Source organism: Simochromis diagramma, unplaced genomic scaffold (genome assembly GCF_900408965.1).
Source record: "Simochromis diagramma unplaced genomic scaffold, fSimDia1.1 OVJJ01000816.1, whole genome shotgun sequence".
NCBI lineage: Eukaryota > Metazoa > Chordata > Actinopteri > Cichliformes > Cichlidae > Simochromis > Simochromis diagramma.
This window is the reverse complement of record NW_024386908.1, coordinates 11,145,552-11,167,222: the sequence shown is the minus strand read 5'-3', so window position 1 is coordinate 11,167,222 and position 21,671 is coordinate 11,145,552. Positions and strand designations below refer to the sequence as shown.

The 21,671-nt window shown below is 40.4% G+C and overlaps 1 protein-coding gene across 1 annotated transcript in view; it reads right to left on the bottom strand.

Moving 5' to 3' along the window:
* snd1 (staphylococcal nuclease and tudor domain containing 1) overlaps positions 1-21,671 on the bottom strand; it is a 173,470-nt gene that overhangs the window by 112,066 nt on the left and 39,733 nt on the right. Inside the window, exons 12-15 of the mRNA XM_040035415.1 lie at positions 20,178-20,278; positions 17,828-17,938; positions 16,217-16,289; positions 12,146-12,287 (exon numbers count right to left, since the gene is read on the bottom strand). Coding sequence (XP_039891349.1) covers positions 12,146-12,287; positions 16,217-16,289; positions 17,828-17,938; positions 20,178-20,278 — 427 coding nt within the window. The remainder of the gene's footprint in view (positions 1-12,145; positions 12,288-16,216; positions 16,290-17,827; positions 17,939-20,177; positions 20,279-21,671) is intronic.

The window sequence follows — 21,671 nt, the reverse complement described above, 5'->3', positions numbered from 1 at the left end:
ACATTAAGCACGTTCCTCGTCCCTCTTAAAAGGTCAAAAATTGTTTGGCTGCTCAATTGTACAAATGCACGTCAGAGGAAAAACAGAGATTAACCAGCGGCACTATGATCTGCGCTAAATGGATAATTGGTTGTCAGAGGTCATACCTGAGTGCATGAAGCACTTCTGTAGAAAAACATTTACACTAATAAATTTTTGTCTTTGGATCCTATGACATGAACTTTGCTATATTTCCAAAGGCTTCTTTGTTATTGTTTTTTTAAATAGAAGAGAGACGGGAACGAATAAGCCTGAGAGCAGAGGTGAAGGGAAAGAGCAGGTATAAAGGTGCTTGTACTGTAGAATATCTACATCAACCAGTATGAAACTAAAAAGATATGTATGCATGCAACAGAGAATTTATGTATTTAAAGGTGCCCCAGAAACGGCACCTTTAAAAAAAAAAAAAAAAAAAAAAAAAAAAAAAAGGCTCGGTTCACATACTGAATTATACATGTATAACCTGTACTGGAGAAGATATGTTTCATTGACTGAGACGCCTCCTCCTCCTTTTATTCCCTTTCATACATGATGATGTGAACGCTCATGGAATCTCTTTCAGATGAAGATTCAAATGGAAACGGTGAATATAAAAACACAACAGCTTTATTTATTTATTTTCGTATTCGTTTGCATCCAGTTTTCTCCAAATACTTCAATTAATAAGCAATTAGTGTCACTTAACCACTAAAACAAGCAGGTTGGTGCTCTATTGTTTTATGCAGAGTAGCCTAATGATAGATTCGGTTGGGAGTTCAACCCTCGAGCGCTGTGCTAATAAAGCAACAGCTCTCTCCTACGGTCTTTTCTTCCCTCTTTGACTCAAGGTTTAATTTAATGAGCTTCACTCGAGTGACAGATATACTGCCTCAGGATGGACTCACAAATACATGACAGAAGAGTAAAATCAGATGTGCTAGGGAATCCTGGTGACTTAGTGCTCAGCGTTGGCCATCTCCCTCTAATACTATCCAGGGATTTGAATCTCACTCCTCGTCCTCGTAAGTATTATTTATGGTCTCCTTGTGTTCCCTTGGAGAACTTCTGAATGATGATGTATTTCTATAAGAGGCATTTGAGATTCGCAGAGGTATATGCTGCTGAGATTGTGTGCAAAACTGAAGGGGGGAAAAGTGTGTATGGAACAGAAAAGCTCATGTGTGTTAGATTAAGGGAGGAATTGCATACGGTGAATAAAGCCTTCAAATTTAAAGATTTATTATATCCATTTTTTTAATAAATGTTTTCAAATTCATATATACAAAAATGCATTATTTCAGAGACCATTTGTTTTTAAATATGCAATCAGCAGCCACTTTATTAGGTATACCTGCTTAAAAGCTAGTTAATATAAATATGTAGTTAACGTATTTCTTGATGCAGACACGGTCAAGAAAGGGGATTTAAGTGACTTTGAACGTGACGTGGTTGTTGGTGCCAGATTAGCTTGTATGAGTATTTCAACGAATAGCTTTGAGCTTATACGAAAACAAAAGTAAGTGCAATAACTACTTGTTACAGCCAAGGTAGGCAGAAGACCAGCTTGTTGCAGCAGCAGCAGAAGACCACTCCTGACTAAGAACAGTCTCACCAAGATTGGAAAAATGTTGCCTTGTCTGGTAAGTCTTAATTTCTGCTGCAGTATTCAGATGCTCAGAATTAAGCATAAACAACATGAACGTATGAATCCATCTAGTGTTGTATCAATAGTTCAAATTCAAATTCAAATTTTATTTGTCACGTACACAGTCATACACAGTACGATATGTAGTGAAATGCTTGGACAACTGCTCGTGACCTAAAGAAAACAAAAAGGAAAAGGCTATGAATAAGATAGGAAATAAATATGAAAAATTAAAAAGGGTAAATTTAACCCACTGAGGGTGGTGGTGTAAAGGTCTGCATGAGTATTGTTGCTGATAATGTCCATCCCTTTAAGACCACAACGTACCCTGAACATAGCACGTCACAAAGCTCACATTATCCAACCTGGTAGAAAGTTCTATCTAATAAAGTGGTCAGTGAGTTTATATTTTTTCCTACCTCTACCACTTAAAGGTGGCGGTAACACATAGAGAAGCTGTTTTTGGACTACTGTTTAACAATAAAAAAAAGAAGAATGTGTTTCTCTGCTAACTACCAGACCCCAGACCAATAAAACGTGTGGGCCACAGCGAGAGCCATTTAACAGCTTTTAAAATGAACAAAATTACATCCAGCGTGAACTCCACCAGCTTAAGATAGCATGCTGCAAGTCTATCGCAACTATGGCCAATTATATTAGAGGGGTGTTAAGTCTTCAAAGAATAATGATGTTACTTGAAATGCCCATCCCTAGTTTACAGGGTCATTAATCTAAGACACTATGAACCTATAAAGTGTGTAAACACTGGCTACTGCAGTTTATAAGGTTATTTTATTTATTTGTCCTTTCTAAGAAGTCATTATAAACTTTCTAACTGCCAAAAGATTAACATTGCTGTTCATGTATAGAAGTAGAAAAAGACTGGACTGAAGGACCAACTGACTTTTTTTTAATCTCATCTTTTTGTTTAGTACTTTCTGTTCCCTGTGTGACCATGTCCCATTTATGAGAACAAGAACAGAAGACATCAGCGCATTCACACTGGCAGGGAAGGGAAAATGGCCCAGGAAAGGCAAAAATGAGGCCACAGGACAGTCAGCACCCAAGGGTTACGAAGAACTGTTGAGTCAACCTTCTGCAAGACTTAAAGTGTCCAACAGCTAGCTTTAAAGCCAAACAGACACGTGAGAATTTCTCTTTTACAGTGAAGTTTGCATCGTTTCACTGCAGCTCAAATATCATGTTCCTGAGTAATTCAAGGTCATGATGTTTAAATTACAATAACTGTCAGACAGTTTAAAGCTATGAAATGCCAAAGACTAACAATAAGTATATTTAAAATTAAGAAACATCTGAGTTTTTTTTAAATCATAGCATACAATAGTTCAGTAGTATCATAGTTGTTGTGCATATTCTCCAAAGTATTTGTCTATTTTCAAACATTAACAAGAACATAAAGAAAATAAAGCCTCCAGTAAAACAGAGAGAAGGAGTAGGAGGAGGAGACACTGATGGCCAAGATCATTTGAAAGTATTTATAGAAGTGGACCAGGACAGGACTTCCACAAGGGACACTGTAGCTACAACGCTGCCTGAACAAAGACAGGAGGAGAGGTAAGGGATGCCGAGGGGGGGGGGGAGAAAAGAAAAAGACAAGAGGAAAGGCTGTTAACAGCTTGCAAATACTGCAAGCCGTTAGCAAAAATTGGTATATGAAATAATTGGAGAGGGAGAGATATTTGAGTTTCTGCTCGAATTGGCCGAAGCTATGATAAGGGCTGGAAATGTAGGGTTTTACCCCCACCCCCCTAGCATAATCCACAGAAAAGACGAAACATTAATGTAACAGACAAAGAAGTCTGGTTTAATTGTATAAGTACACAAAGTACAAGGAATTTCCAGGCATGCAGGGAAGACTATTTCAAACCAACTAAAGAGCTTAAAAAAACATTAATACTCAAAGAAAAGCAAACCTCTAACAAGTAGCAAGAATTTCTAAAACACTAATCATGCATCCTAAATGAGAAGTCCCCCTAATCGAGTCAGACGTATCTGCAAACAAATACACACTGCATTGTCCCCTCAAATGACCTAACTGCACTCAATATCCTGCGACTTACTCACACATACTGTAGTCTCCTCCCTGCAGCATTTAGACCAAACTAGGGAGTCACTTAGCATAGCCAATTTTAACCTGCGCCACGATACATAACTCACGCCTGACACCCCGATAAACATCTGGGTCAAACTGCAGGATATCCATCTTATCTCCGAGACAAACAAGACATACACTGATCGTCCTGACATCACACTATATACGAAAGCAAAAAAAAACAACAACACACACACACACACACAGACAGGATGCTGCTGTACAGCTGCTCCTCATTATTGCCTGCAGTGCCTGCCTACTTGTCAATCCACCATCAATCATTAGATTTGATGTGTAAGACACGGGCATTGGATTTTGCATTTTTAAATGTCTCAGCCAGACTTTAGAGACAGATCTGGAAGGACTGTTAGTAATGAATGACTGGTTCATTTTGGAACAAATTAACGCACAATCGAATGAGCAGATTAAAGAATTAATTTGTCGTTTCCAAATGCTGCAACTCGACTCGTAAAAGATGACAAGCTATCAGCAGTTTCATTTAGTAATGCTGTGGTTTTGTATCACCCCCAATCCCTGCCCACCCCACCCCCCGCCTCGCTTCCTCCTCCTTCCCTTCTGCAGAGCTCAGGCTCAGAGACGGGTGGGGTGGCCCTGTGGTGAAGATGTTTTTAATCTGTGATTTGGGGTGAGCAACATGACTGATGAAATACTGCCTGCCCCCTTAGCTAAAAACACCTTTCCTGCTTAGTCATATATATACACACACACACACACACACACACACACACACACACACACACACACACACACACACACACACACGCTTTAAGCTCCTTTGCCTCGCACCAAAACACTATCCCTCCATCCAGACAGGTCCTCACAAATTCTCCATCATTCTCTGCCACAATCATTCTCCACACGAGGCGCAACTGTTTCTATACGTTCTGCTATAAATCGATAAAAAGGGCTCGCACATAAGATGTATGAAACCAAATTCAATCTTCTAACCTTGTGGCAGAAACACACACACGCAAGCTGAACCACTTCAGCTTTCTCTTAACAACTGTTTCTGTCGTACAACCAAGAAAGATGACAATCTCATTCGTTTAAGCATTAACAGTACTCTCTGTGCCCACTGTCATTTCAGAGAAGAAGAAGGGAAAAAAATAAAAATAAAATAAAATAAAAAAATCACGAGTCGCTTACATTAAAGCCAAGATATTAAAACTTCAACATATGTTTGTGTTGCTGTGTGGGCTGTGCATACTAAACAAAATACAACCACAGACTGTAGATCTGAAAAATGAATCCACTGCTCAAGTGCTTTGAACCTGTATTCTTTCCAAGGGGCCACTGCACTAGTTTAAAATAGCCAGATTAAAGATAGAGCTTGAATTAAAGGCAGATTGTTTATGGTTTAGATCGGCTCATTAAAAGCAAAATAAACTGTAAACAGACTTTTTTGTATTTTGTAAAGTGGTTTTGAGCAACAGTTCTCCAGGCTTTACAGCAGATGAGCAGCATCTGAAAGTCATGGCTTTAAGAAACAGGGAAAAAACCTGACACAGGACCTGTCTGTTTATCTGCTGTTTGTTGAAGCATCATCAGAAATGTTCTGAAGGGTGTCTGTCAAGAAGCCAATCTCAAGGAAAGAAAGCAGGGAGAAAAAAGGCTGAGGAGTGCCAAATTACACAAGGACGGAACTGAAAATCGGTGGCAATCGATCTTGTGGAGTGATTAATCCAAATGTAAACATTTTTGGTCCAAATAGCCATCAGTAAGTATGGACAACATCAGGAGAGAAGTACAAAAGTGAGGGTCAAATGCCATCTGGTAAACATGGTGGAGGCTCTGTCGTGGTTTGGGGCTTAGAATAGAATTAGGAATGCATAAAAGTTCAGTCAAATGTCTGGAAAGGGCCTAATTGGCAATGATTTAATTTTCAAATTTTTAACTTGCTGCCGATGCAGTGAAAGCAAACCTGGACAATGTAATAGTCATGGATTGACCTCCCCACCCTGGACCTTAACAATGTTAAAGCAGTGTGGAATCAAAAGGCAGCAAACATCCAAAGAAGAGTTGAATATCCTTCAAAAAGCCTTGTACATCCGTCCTAAAGACTACTTAAATTACAAGAAAGCCTGCCTAAGAGACTTTAAGATGTCAAGGTGGTCTTACCAAATATTGACTTTCCAGTTTGTTAGAACTTATACTTCTATACTTTATTTCCATCTCTTTTTCATTTTCCTAGCAAAATACAAAGAAATGACGTGAGGCTCAAGACTTTTGCACAGTACAGAGAAAATGACTACTTCTCTCCTGATGCATTACCTCAGTAAAAACCCACCCTACTGAGTTTATAGTCTCAGTCTCTAGTTTAAATTCATAATCACTATAGAATAACTTCCTTTAAAAAAAAAAATTATCCTAACTACAGCAAAATGGATTTGGCAGCTTTGTAAAGGATTAAAGTAACTTATGAGTGATCAGTTTCCTTTGCTTCACATCCAAACTTTGCTCATCGTCATGCTTAGCTGAACACTGTCAAAATGTCACACTTAAAGACTCAAAAACAGGATAAAAACAAATGTGAGGGTCACAGTGGCTACATCTATCTTTTATATAAAGCTAAGCATTTACCCTGCTTTAAATCTTTGTTATAAACCAAGCTAACGACCTTGAACCAATCTCATTCTTCACAGGAAGACATGAAGGTAATAGTGATCCTGTCGTACAGCGTACAACAAAAACAAGATTAATGTAATTTCAAAAATGTCAAACTTTAGCCGCGTATTTGTTTAACATGAACACTTAAAAGAATAATTATTATTTCCAAATCATTCCAGCTCACCTAAAAGAACCAATCTGGATATATAAGTGACAAATATTATGTACACTGCCAGCATCTAGTAATCTAGTTAAAATTCCTCCTAAAAACTTTACTGTATAATTCGGCGAGCTTTCAGGTGACTAGAGATCACAGTGGTGGATCAACTTCTCTTCCACTGGTAATGATGAAAAATGACAAGTATCTTCCTAAAGACATGTGCCTCTCGTGGCTGTCGTGCACTAGTGTCATCATGCAGTTTATGCAAACAAATAACACGCCACAAATCCCTAAGCTGGTAACCGGCATGCTGATTAGCCTTCGACTTTTTACACATACCCTGCCAGATGTACTGTTTTTGGCATGTCTGCAGGTATAAATGGATGCTTAAAAGATAAAGGCAGCTCAGTAGGAATGCTATTACTGTCTATCGTTTTATTTTATGAAGTCACTAATTCTTAATTTTTGACAGGCTCTTGGCAGGTTATAATTAGCCTTGCAACAGGCAAACAAACAACTAGGAGGTTCATGCCTAAGCGTGTGTGTGAATTCAGCTCTAAAATCCTTTCCTCAATAACCCCTTTTATCATCTCATTAATCCTTGCTGTCCTTCCCCGTGTGCAACTATAAGGTAAATTTCTCCTATTTGAATATGTCCACCTCATCCTTCACTTCCGTTAATGCAAAAAGGCCAAGCCAAAGTTTACCCGAGGGTAAACACACAGGTGGCCAAGCCACAGAGTGCAGGCAGCTGATGGTAAGATCACGAGAGGGAAAAATATTAGGGAAAATCTTTGGATTGTTTGACTCTCTTTCATCCTTTGAATCAGTCTTTCCGCCTCACCATCATCTCACCACGGCTTTCAAATGTAAGGCCTCATTACCTCAGACAAAGCTTAGGCAGTGTTAGAGCCGTTCCTCTAGAGCACACATTGCATTTTGCATGGATCAGTTAGGATTTAGGAAATTTAGTATGTATAATTATATTTTATATTTGTTTGTGTACAATAAACAATGTTGTCCCTCCATTTACAGGCAGAGGGTCTTCTTCATAGCATGTTTACACCACCATGCTTCCATAGCAGCAAGTGTCTTTATCTGTGTTTTCGGGGCCTTCAGATCAATACAGTTATATTTATAAAGCGCTGATTCACAATAGCAGTCGCCTCTCAAGATGCTTTATATTGTAAGGTGGAGACCCTACCTTAGTACAGAGAACAGCCCTACAATCAAACAACCCCCTCTGAGCAAGCATTTAGCAACAGTTGGAAGGAAAAAGCTCCCTTTTAATAAGAAGAAACCTCCTGCAGAACCAGGCTCAGGGAAGGGCAGCCATCTACCTGATCCATAGTAAAGCCTGATCACTGCTGCATTGTTAAAATTGATACCAACACCAATATTTGGTGATTTAAAAATATATAGACATATTAGCTGATCTTTTCTTATCAGATACACAAATTGGTTTCACTAAAATGTTATAGCTTTTCATGAATCATACTAAGATGATGTGACAATGCTGTTGCTTTTGTGATATTTCAAGCATGTGATGCAACATCAGGAAAATCACAGTTTCATGCCGATAACCAGGTTAAAGAGTGTTTCTCCCATATGCTCTTTAGTTTTTTCCTTTTTAATTTATGTGTCGCTAGAAATGCTGATACCAACCAATATATCGGTTGGGTTCTACTGAAGGGCACAACAGCATTTTATTGTACATACTCTCCTGACTATGTTAGGATTATGCTTGCCTTTTTATTTTAAGATAGCATGTCTTGAAATTTTCTACCTCATTTATTTTCCTGTTTTTATTTATTTTTATAAATCTGCCCTCAGACAATGCCTAAAGTGTACCACCAACACACGGGTGTTTAGGGCAGTCTTTGTCTGCACTAAACCAAACACTGTGTGATGGCTAATGTTCCTTGCTGACACTGGAAATCTTTGTGCCCGTCTGATCTGTGGTTCATCTTTTTGACAGTCTGCTGCTCATAACTTTACAACAAGTAACTCTGGAAGTGCACTTCACCTGCTCTGAACTCAAACTCTGAAATCCACTGAAGACAAACTTTTACATCCTTTTCACCACTTTGTCCACCTTTGTTTAAACCATCTTTTATTCCCATTCACCTTACATGAATTGCTTTTTTATGTCTCCTTTTTACCGTATCCCCTTTTTGTTAACCTCCATGTCCTTCCAGCCTCCACATCTTACTTCTGCTCTTCCTTTCATCATCCATCGAGACCCCCTCACCACACCCTTAAATCCCTTTCCTATACAGTACCCCCATCTCTTAGAAACTGGATGACTCCTTTACCCTTTATCAAACTTACATATTGGAGTGACAGTGCCCAGCCAGAGAGTGAAAGAAGAAGAAAAGTAAGGCAAAGTGCTTCAGGAGACTAAAGGGGAACTACCCCTGAAGCACACCTCCGGTCTTGTTTGAAGCATGGGCTTCACTTGCTGCTGTACTTTCTTTCCTCGACTGTCTTTCTACATCAAGGAAAACTCTGGAAAAGGAAGGAGACACCGGGCCTTTTGAGGCACCTCGCTGGAGAACCAATTTCCTTGCAGTAGTCAGCGGGGTTCAGTGTTAAACCGGGACAAATAAGTATGGCTAAAACAAAAGAATAAAAATGCTGCTGGCTAAGCAGGCCGGGAGATCTTAAATTGTGTTTTGGTATTGTAATATTGAATTGCGGCGTTACATCACTTACTGCCTTGGGATGATTTCATTTGCAGTGCTACTGTAAACACTTTGTTCTTAAATGCCCTCCCACAACACTGTTAAAGAATAAAAATTTGGCCTTGATGAATACAGTATGAAGAAAATGCAGCTAATGAAACAGATGACTAATGCAGGGCAGGTTTTAAAAGCAGCATCCTTTGAATGATTTCCTTTTTATTTGCATGTAGTGAATATTTACATAGCACTCGGAGCAAATTACTAAACAAGGGGACTCGGCATATAGAAAACATACTTTAACCTTTTATCCATAATTAATGGGGTGATGAGTAATGACGATACTTAACCCTACGAAAGCATAAAATGACACAGCTGTAAAACTTTATGGTTATGGTAATGAGACATAATAGACTATAAAGGCTTAGAGTAACTGTTCCGACACGTCACATATGTACCATGCAGCATAAATAGGAGCTTAAATTTCGATATCAAGTTACAACTTCCAATCGCACAGCTTTAAAATATAAATATTAAATCTGCACAAATTAGTGCCAGAAAGGCTTTTGTCATGTATACAATTATCTCCTTTTATGAACGACTCTTACGTGACATACATTAACGGTAAGTCCTTTCAAACTAGCTGAACATATCGGAAAAATGAATAAAGATTTCCTCTGAAAATTTTATTTTCCATCACAAATATGCAATAGCCTGAAGAAAAAAGGTCCAAAGGGCCCCTGCAGTTTCATACAAGGATAAACACGACAGGCTTGAGGGCAGCCAATTTATTGTGCGTGTCATTTTCCACAGCCCTTGGTGCAGATGTGCGAATAAAACATTGCAAGATAACTTTGACAGGAAAGAGAAAGAGGAAAGAGATATGACGCACTTGGAGATTAAAAGGTACTGCGATAATAAGATGTCCTTTGTGCTGTGGGGCTTCATTTCATGTATGGCTAACTGTTTAAAATTTGTTATCGCATAAAGAAAACCATGCACAACATAGATGAAAGGAACTGGTGCCCACCATTAAAGATGAGGAGAAAAATAATATGAAAAAGAAGAAACAGAATAGAAATGAGACAACAAGAATAAATACACATGTAAGCTCTTGAATTCATGCAGAGGACTAAATGAAAGAGAAGCTAAATACATTAACTAGGCAGGGAAATGAATCATTTTTATCAATCAGGGTTAATCCAACCAAATGTGTGTATTAAAGACAGCATGGGTCATCTTCTGGGAACAGCTTTAATCAAGTCAGCTCAGTGCCCATCAGCACTAATGCAGTTCCTAAGATTTTCTAATAATCTTTGATTGAATAAAATCATTTCAAAAGTATACCATGTAAACATCAGTCTGAGTTTACATTATGGGCATTTAGCTAGCGAGAAAAGCAAGACCAAAACAACAAACACACGGTCCTGTGTACAGATGGCTTCTTTTGATGGGGTCATTTACATGTATCCTGGTGCAGGCAGTGGACAGAACAATGCAATTTAAAAAGCCATCAGTGGATCGCAAGACAATCAGACACAAAATTACAAAATTAATGAATGCATCAACAAGTCAGCCACGCATAATTAAACTGAATCTGGCTGTCTTGACAGAAATATATTGTGTTTGTTCTACTGGAAATGAAGAGGAACTGTTTAGCGAGTAAATGTCTGCCTGAAATGAAGATGGACTGAAACACAGTTTGATTGCAAAAAGAGCATTATCTGTGTAAAGGGTAAGCCTTCTCGCTACCACCCATGATCTGGAAGGATGCACAAATCATTGGTGGCTTCTAGAGATACAGTCTCTGTGTTTTTATTACTAGCACCAACTGTCAACACCGTCGGGGAACTGAAATAAATGACTGGACCTGCTATCAAGCAGTCCCTATTTCATCCCATCTGCATCTGCTGTTCTCACTGAAAATAATATAAAGGTCTACAAAAGGTAGGACACGTGAGATTAATCTCTGAATTTTATTCTCTATAAAATGCCAAACAATAGCGATATTTGTGGGATAGCTGTGGGATATTTTTCACATGTATTTTTACTTTTATTATCTGAGACGCCAAAAGATTTGTGATATTTGCAAAGAAATCCGCCACATCCTTACATGTTAGCAGAGAGAACCAGCAAAATTCTCTGTTTTTCTCCCCTTGGTCACTCTTCTTTATATAGTTTAGTTTCATATATTGGGATTAATCAGTCAATGAAGCAACTGCAGCAGCAGTTTATTTATTTTCGATTCTTCTCTGTGTTGCTGCTTTTCAGGTTAGTTTATTCTTCGTTTACCACTTCTTCTTTTTTTCTAACTGTGAACATATACTGCAGTTTTCACAACATACCTTGCCACATACTTAAAGTAAAAGAGGACAACAAAAAGACGCGTTTTGTACTTGAAGCACGAAAGAAATTATAAAGTGTAGCACTAAAAACCTGGAGTTTAAACCTCACTTCATCTTGAAACAGTAGCCAGTTTCTAATGAAGATTACTACCAAGTGGAGAGCAGAGCAGGAGTCCATTTCAAACTTGGCAGAACACCAGAAAGGGGGAGGCGAGGCTAAAGGGGGCACATGTTTCACGCCAACACTTGTGTTCTGAAAGATGGTGGGCTGGGGCTGGAACACACCCAGCTACCTCTGTGCCCTCTCAAGGTTGGCTGCTGAGAGGAGTGGGAAGAGCCTAAACCTTTGCCCCCTGCATCATCCGGTGTCCTAATGTGACGCTGACTATCTGCACTGGCTGCAATCTAAATGAAAATAATTCTTCTCTGTTACTGAAAGACATGGTGAGGAATTTTATCATAGAAGAAACTAATACCCACCAAGACCCAGATGTGACTCAATTAGATGACACAAAATTAAATGACCTTCACGGCAGAAAGGTAAAAGATACCCACCGGCAAGGAGGAATGTGATGAGGCAGGTTTCTTTTGGCATGTACAGCTTTAAGCGCGAGCCGCTGAAGACGTATTCTACCACAGCCTCTGACCGGCCAGCCCTCTGCAGGAAGGGCAGGAACTGCTTGGCTTTCTGTGTCTCCTGACCAGCAAAGAAAGAAAGAGAAATGGCATCGTCAATTTAAGTCACAGCTGGACTTTTTGAAAAGGAATAAAAAAACAAAACATTTCAAATTTGAAATAGCTATGTAGACAAGACACAGCGTAAATAGGTTAATAGACAACATAATGTGTCTGCTTAATTCAGATATTTTTACACGTCGATCAGATCCACCCAATTAAAAAATAAATAAATAAATAAAAAATACTCTCTTCTCCCGTTTCAGTCTCTGTTCTCAAGGGTGAGTCACTAGCTTAGTGGTGCGCTTGGGCCAAAATTACAAGCAGAGCCAAATCATGTGTATTGAAGCCGGTTCAGTGATGTAGTGGCGGCGGAAGATTTGTAAACGATAAAAAAAATATTTAATATGCGTCTACTCCAGGCATGAGCATGTAGGCACAACAGACCAGTGAGTCACTGCCCAGTGTGTGGCAGTGTGGACATGGGAGTAGGCACGAAGCCTCAGAGGAAAGGACGGAGCTAAAACGAGTAAAGTCAGAGCGAAAACATGTGTTCTCCCACTGTTATTGCGAGTTTATGCGAGGGTCAGAGCGGTTCAAAACCACAAATATCAATAATTCCGTTCCTTTTTTAGAGAATGCTACACTAGACATAAAGCAGCAACAGAAAAGACGGACGAGAAAAACCATGCAACGCGCGTCACCGGGGTTTTTGAGTATTCGAGTAAAGGGTATGTGCTTCAGTCATAAGATGTACCACCTGAACTGCACCCACTGCAATCCAAAATAACCCCCTCAGTGGGAGACGTCAGAACTGCACGCTCGCTCGTACACACATTTACAGCACCTGCAGTGTGTGGGCTGTGCAGTCTAACTTGGTTCCGAAAAAGAAAGAAAGAAATGAAGAGACATGGGAAAGGAGAGGACCTCATTATGCAACCTTTAAAGGCATGAGGTGAGTCAAGTGCTGTATCTACTCTCCTCCCACTACCTCTGTACATCTCCTACACAATACATTTATAAACCCATCCTTGCTCTATTTGTGACTGCATCCCACTCAATGTACATAATCCCTTTCAGTAAACCTGTACCACCAAAGGATGCTGACGTATAGAAGCGTGTAAGAAGTGTGTGAGTGCTTGTGTGTGTGAGGGTGCCCGTGTATGTCCGCAGTTGCATGTAGGCGTATACCAAATTAAAAAGAAAAGAAAAAAAAAACAGAGTGAAGAAAGTGGATGGATGCTGAGGTGTGGAGTTGCAATGTTGCTATTTTGGTCCTTTTATTAGAATGCTCATTACATTAGCCTAGCCAAACAACTGTGCATGTGCATGCACGCGCGTGCGCTCACGCCCACTGGCATCAATCCTAGCTGGTGCTGCAAATCATGCATCTCTTATTTGAAAGTGACAGAAATGCTATAGAGGGGCTCTGCACAGCACTCATGTGCATGTCACACATAAACACATGATGGAGCACAATCGCGCTAAAATGCAAGGACGGCTACGACCTTTGTGGGCTTAATGGGACAGAATTTAACGAGTGTGATGTGCAATTCTCTGTGTGGCCTATAATAATTTTCTTACTACTGTTATAGTTAATTATTGAGCACCTCCCCGTGCAACCACTTCCAAGTCATTGCCACATATTAAATGTGGTCAGTTTAGCCAGTTAACTTGGGTGGAGGTTTATAAGCAGGAATTGCATTAAACCTCCCAGATGAAATATAAGAGCTGCTCAGTCAGCACAACAATTCCCTGTCATAATTATTTTTACAGGGACTGCCGGTAATTTATTTGTGCTGCTGACACAATGAGACAGGGAGCCTACAATGATGACAACGTAGAAGAGCAAAACATCTGAGAGCACTTATACACAGCCACATATTAATGACTTATTAGCCAGACTCTGAAGTCCAGTTGGCGTTAAAGAGCTTTAATGATTCGTTTAAATGCATCATTAGAGCAGAGCTTATACCCTCACTGGCCACTTGGTTAGGTATAGCTTTTTAACTACTGCTCGTTGCCACAAATATCTAAATCAGCCAATCACATGGAGGCAACTTAATTCATTTAGCTATGTAAACAAGGAGATGGTGACTGAATGGGGATGAAAGTTGATGTAAGTCACGAGACGGGCTGGTGTGCGTAATTCAGGAACTTCTGATCTACTGGGATTTTACTGCACAGCTACCTTTGGGGTTTAAAAAGCTTCCATGTGAAAGCAGTAATTTAAATAGCCAACGTTAATTTAAGGTATGCAGAAGAGGCTACAGCAGCAGACGACCACACTGGCAGCTCCTGACAGCTATGAACAGGTAACTGAAGCTACAATTTGCATTGGCTCACTAAACAGAAGATGGGGGGGGGGGGGGGGGGGGGGAGTTACTTGGCTCGGCAAGTCTTGATTGCCTATTGTGCGATTCAGGCAACAGGAGGGGAGAATTTGGTGTAAACAACATGAAAGCATAGATCCCTCCTACCCTGTATCAGTGGTTCAGGCTGCTATTCTATGAATAGAATTTTGGGCACACTTTGGTCCCTTTATTATCTTTTATGACTACAGTGTTCCCATCTCCTGATGGCTGCTCCCAGCAAGATAATGGATCAAGCGACAAGGCTCAAATCATCTCAAACTGGTTTCTTGAACATGATAATGACCTTCACAGCCACCAAGAGAGAACCTCCAGGATGTGGCGAACAAATCTGCACCAACTGTGATATTCCATCATGTGAAAATGAACCAAAATTTCAGAGGAACGCTTCTAACATCTTGTTGAATCTGCGCCAAAGAGTGAAGGTAGTTCTGAAGATAAAGAAGGATACAACCGGGCATTAGCAAGTGAACTTGAAGTGTCCAATGAGTGTGTCTGGCCAAATCTATATAAACACAGTTGTCTGCAGATACAGAATAAACTGGGTAGCTGCATCACAGCCCATTATAAGATAAATAGGCATTATTTTGAACTGTGAATCATGCAAAGCTACTCTAGAGTCCAAGAATAAAAATACAGAATCTATGAGTAAGAAAAAAAAGAAAAGAAATACAGACTAATTAATTTAACAAAATGTCTCTCCGGAGCAAACAAGAGTACTACAATAGTGAGAGAGACAATGAGGTGTTAATGTTTCTGAAGTTCAGTTTCCACTTGTTAAGTGTCTTGTCAAAATCTATAAGAGACGGGGAGTCGACAAGCACAGTGTTAAGAATTTTGCTTCTATACACACAATGGGTTTCAAATGAGGCAATCAAAATGTGATTGCTTTCAGCTTTAATTAAAAGGGTTTAACAAAAAGAAGAATTAACCATTTCAATTACAGCCATTTTTGCACAGTCTGAATCCTGTACTTAAAAGCAATCGGACAAACACAATCATAAATGAAAGGATGATTGCCATAAACTCCACATAAATAAAACTACATATCTTTAATGAATAAAATACAAAAAAAATCTATTTTTATATTAAAGTGAGCACGACAGCGACGACAGGGTGAACAGAAGACAGAAAGACGTGATGATAAAAATTTGAAAAACTGCGAGGAAAAATGCATGATTTTTAAAAAGAAAAGAAAAACAGGGGGGGAAAGTGCACCAATCACCCATCACTTGATACTGAAATACTTTTCCTCACACTGATGCTCATTTGGTAAGCACTCTCAATCAGGCTTCATTAACCAAACGATGCCTCTATCAAGCCCCTGGGCACACGTAAACAAGCTAGGACCAAGTCTCGCTGATGATTCTATTAATGATGCTGCATATTTTTAGAGGACACTTATAGGGGTGAGTCAAAGATTAGAGAGCGTCTTCTGAGAATCACTGGCCTGATGTATCTTCAGGTTGTATGCAAATGAGTCTGCATGACTACATGTTAATCAGCGTACATACATTTTTATTCCGCTTTACACAGAATCTGCCAATCTGTATCCATTTATACACAAAAACATACTCACCCCAGAGATGTCAGCCACTCTGTGGATGGGAACCTCCTTCTTGCTGTGCAGCCCTTTCCCATTTTTGATGGCCCTGCAGTAAAAGGGTTAAACTATAAACACATGTCTCTCAAGCATAGCTCAATGGCTTTATTAGATGGAAAAAGCATAAGACTGGAGGTTTATTAGACCTGGAGAAACAAAAGCTCTTTCTTTGTCATCACTGTAGATACATGGAGAGCTACTGTGGATTTGTAGAAATAGAATATAAATTCATTCAGTTTTCTTTCCCTGAACTGCCATTACAGCACAACTGAAAGCACTAGTGGGAGGATTTTTTTCCTCCTCTCAGCCAGATAATCTATATGTTTGAGATGAAAAGTCAAAATGATGGCAGAAGAATAATAATGGAAGAAAAATTACAGTTATACCAGCAAAAATGAGGAGAAATTGAGAGATGCTTTTATAGAGAGTCAGCTAGCAGTTTTTAGTGATGGTTACCACAGCTCCAGGGACAAATAAAATGAAGATGGCCTGAGGCTGCAACTGCGAAGTGGGGGCGAACATGCCACAACTGGGTCACTGGGATGCAAAAGCACTGCCTTTAAGGATTGACTGTGTACATTCATATGAGCATGTATACATGTGCATTTAACAGCCAGGAGGAGGTTCCTTTGAAGGCTCTGGGCCACTAGCCTTGTGCAGTGGAAACTAAAAATAAAGTCAAGGCCACAGAAAGAAACCTCCCATCAACTCTAATAGGACCCCACCAGGGACAGAGAGAAAGGGAGAGAAGAAGAAAAAGAGAAGGGGTAGAGAGAAAAGGAAATGGGAAAAGAGGAGAGCTAGACCAAAGAAGGACAAAACTAGCTAAGGTTCAGAAATAAGGACAAAATGCGCAAAGGAAGAAGGAAAGCGGGAATCAGGTGAGAAAGGAGAAAAACAGGGCAACTGGGCAGTGACACACGAAAGAAAGAGGAGAAAGAGTTAAACCAAGAGGCTGTGGCTCCATTTGCTCTACCTATAGCAAGCAGATCCTAATCTGTGGCAGAGTAATAAAGCCTGTACTAAATCTCTCCTCAGCATCTCCATATAATTATTCTTAGGCCCTGTGTAAAGAGCCTCTGATTTAATGTCTAGCACATGGGAAGATGTGTGTTTATGTCCCTTGGCATGTAAAATAAAAAAGGAAAGGGCAAAAATGCATGCATGATTCAATACGTGAGGGTAATGACATGTTTCTGCAGGAAAAAGCAGCAATAGCTGTGACACGCTGGAACTTATGACGGTGGTGACGCTAAAATACACTCTGAAAAATTGAATTACTTCACCTTTGCAGTGCAGCATTTAACAGCAAATTCAAAAGAAAACTGAAGGAGGAAAAAAGCCTCAAGGTCGTTTTTTTTAGTCTCCTACATTTCACAAAAGCAAAATCTCTCAAGGTCAAAAGAGAGAGTGCACACATGTGCGTCACAAGCATGTTTCGTTTGAAGCAAAAAATGGTATTTCTGAGAATTAATCATTTCAAAGACACCCCCCCAGCCCCCCTTTCATGCCACGTGCACAGCAGCGTTAAGTTCAAGTAAAAGGTAGACGGAGAGTGCTTTGTGTGAAGGAGCGTGTGTTCCTCACCGTGCCTCTGCGGCAAGCAGTTCGTCATAGTGGGAGGAGCGCTGGTCATCATCTTGTCTGTATCTGATGACTGTGGCAAGGCCTTTACTTACGAGAGCCTCTGCTATGTTGCTGGGGAACAGAACAGAGAAAGAAAGATTACTTTAATTAAAAACAAAAAAACAAGCAAAACCCCTCGGCTTCACAAAGGAGCTCTAAAGGGAGCTAGCTCAACCGGGGGGGGGGGGGGGGGGGGGTTTGCTTACGAACAAAGGTCACTTAAATGTTGACAATGCACACTTGACTAACCCCTTCTACCGTGTGATACTGATGTAGGGAAGAGAGGATTGAAGGCAGAAAGACGGGGACATTGTGCTGCTTAATGTAGCACTTAGTTGCTAGCCCTTGGACATCAGTGTTCTAGCTAAACCATGGGAGAAAGAAATGAAGGGACAGAAAGAAACTCTTCAGAGTATTTGTCAACATGGTGCAGGCATGGAGACTGACGCAATCATTCAGCCCTTGTTGATGCCAGTTAAACGGTTCCTTTTCTATATTTTAAAACTCTTCTGTTGGAAATAATGCAGCTAAATGGGCGATAACCTGGAAGCAATCGTCTTTAAACTATGTATGAAAAGGTTTTAGGCATTTGATCCCCGTTTTACTTTCTGCAAGCAATAGCGACACAAGAAACAAAGCCACAGAAAAACATTTTCATGGACAAAGGGAACAAAAGGTCCCTCAACAGATGGTCTTATAATCGAATTGATATTGGATGACGTGAAACGATGGAAGCACTTTAGACAATCTTAACTCGCACAAGACTCCAAAAGTTCTCCAAGACCGTTAGATCTTAAGTGTACTGTGCATGAGTGTCTCTGGAGTGATTTCGAACAAATAGCCACCCGCTAAGTTTCCAGCAAAACACAATTCTTCGTAAACAAGCTACCGAGTCTCGAGTCCATTACCACAAAAATAGCTCATACAAGGTCAAAATCCTCTACCCTGCTGACCAAATCAGGCCCTGGCCTCAGGCCTCATGGGGAGCCTCACCAACTGTTCCATCTGAAGCAGAGTTGCTGGTTCTGGTTTGACCTGACCTCTGTACGGACATGCACTACCAAACACAGGACAGCTGGTTTGATGAAAAGAAGGCATCTACGTCTCCATGTGCGCATGTGATGACGCTTTATGTGTTGAGTGATATAAACAGAGGGAACCAGAAGATAAGTGTGGCTTTTAACTTTTTTTTTTTATTATTTATTTTTTTTGAGTGAGAACAGGCTTCTGACGTTTCATTTCAAGCACTGCGGCATTAAAGCACCTCTTTACTGGCTCTGATTAAATTTGAACCTCTGAACAGTTGTAGTAGCAGGTATGTGTCCTCATATCTTTGGTACTGTGTAAAATACATGTCTCAGACGGATGACCCGAATTCCTTCAAAGCAGAGCTTGTAGATAGAAAATAATTGCTTGCACTGAGCTGACCTTTTTCTTCTTTTTTTTTTAATATGAACTTAAAAGACAAAGAAACACTTTCAGGTTACTTTATGATTGATGGTGAAATTACGAGTAATATGGATTTAAAAATGAATATTTTGTGTCATTTTACAACAGATTAACCTGACTTTTAAAGGGTTTAATAGGGAAGCAGCTGTACTAACAAAATAGAAATGTGTTAGTGAAATCATTTACACTGATAAATTACGTGCTGTGTGATCTCCCAATAAGGTTGGCTCAGTGGCCTCCTACTGCACACTAAAGACAACTGAACAAACCTAAAGTATTTTGATTTCCAATGCAGTTTTTCTATACTTCCATGTTTTACTTAGCCTTTCTTGGTTCATATTGCTGGATTATCTCGAGCCATTCTCCATCAGTACCAACTCGGATTGATTCGGCGTGACTCGATGCGGCACGGCTCGCCTCAACTCGTTTTCCATTGCAATTGAGTACCACCTAATGTGTGTGGGTTTGTTATAGTAACGCAGCCGAGTGTGTCCTATGACATAATTAGTACACAACGCGAACGCCACATCCAAAAGGTGGACGTCGAGACATCAATATACCTCTCATACTGTGGCTTTTCGTGAGACTCTGAGACCACAGTGTTGTTTCTGTGTATCCATTTCCATGTGAAGCCATGATTCATCGAGTGATGACACTGACTAGCCAATCGGTGGCATACTCTGGTGATCGCCTCAGATCGCTTGGAACCCCAGGGGAGAAGGTACCTGGTACCAGGTACCATCACCTAATGGAAAACCCTGAAAACTGTGGCGAGCCGACCCGAGTAGGTATTAATGGAAAAGGGGATTAAAACGGTAGAAAAGAATATAAAGCAGGTGACTCAGTGTGGTGCATGACTTACATGCCGCCAATTGTGACTGTAGCACAGGTACGCTCTGGGAAGGCAGGCGTGCCTTCTCCTGGACCAGTAGCTGCTCTGATGTAGTCCACTGTCACGTTGACCTGAAAGGGGGAACATAAGGCAGAGGTCAAACAATATACCAAGAGTAGAGAGACAAAGTGATGGCAACAACGGTTATGGTAATAATTAGTGTGAGAAGTGTGTTCTGGCTTATGTATGTGTATCGGGGTCTTTTCATTTGTCCCAGTTCTCAAGGTCACCCCCAGTCAGTGTGAATCACATCAGCCAGCACTGCAGATCTCCCCAGAGGAGGAGTATTAACACACAGTGGGTGTTTGGGACAACACACACACACACACACACACACACACACACACACACACACACACACACACCAGTGATAGAACCCAAATGACCCCACACTGTGTGTTCTCAACACAGCTCCCTGGGGATAGACTCCAATCCACCCACCCCGAAGATACAATTTTGTCACTCAGCTGCGTGCATGTGCAGGCAGGAGACAGGGAAAGCCTGCTTTGCGGGCTAGACACAGGCAGACAGCAGTAACAGTAGGGATGTAGCCATACCAGTATACACCATCGGTAGTTTAAGAGCTACGTCTCAACCTTGTCAGACAAGTGTGATAAGACGGAGGAATATTAAAAAAAGGAAAAAAGAATGTGGGAATTTGACTTTGCATCACAGCGCCAAAGCATAGACATGAGTCCAACAGACAATGGAGGCAGGCCTATTACAGGGACATGAAAGAACAACGTTGGCCTGTCGTTAGATGGACAGAACGAGTATGTAGCGACGTGAGCAGGGGAAAAGAAGAGTGCAGTGCTGTTCAACAGTAACTGCAACTGTAATTTCAGAAAGGAGAAAATAAAAAAATAATTAAAAAAAAAAAAAAAATAGAAAATAAACATTTTGTACTGGTTTTGTGTGAAATTGTTCTTAATGACCATGCCCATATCCATGGTTAGGCGTGGGAGAAGAAGAATAAAAGCCAAAGCAATGTGACACAAGACCCCGAGTGCAGGAATCAGATGAAACAGGAAATAGTAAAAAGGAGAAAACCAACACAGAAAGAGGAGACTGGGGGAGATTTCAACATCCAAGCAAAATGTAATGCTGGATGCTATAAGCTCTGTATCTGAAATTCCAGTGGTTCCCCATTAAGCAAGGTGATGACAGATTATAACTCTGACCAGCAATGTTAGATTAGAGGAGTTCCAGGCCTATTCTCCACGGGCCATCTACCAGATCTTCTGATAAGGCAGAGCCATCTATAAGAACCCCCCAGAGGAGAGTGAAACAGAGGGGGAGAGGCAGTGGATGGATTAGAAAGTGGGGGAGTGATAAGGACAGTAGGAGAAGTGAGAGACAAAATGCGTTTGTTCTGCTGAGGCGACAAGCAACATGGGAATATTCAGTCAACTCTGCCAAAGGAACAAAATACTTGTTTTTCTTTTTACTATACACCGGCGTTTC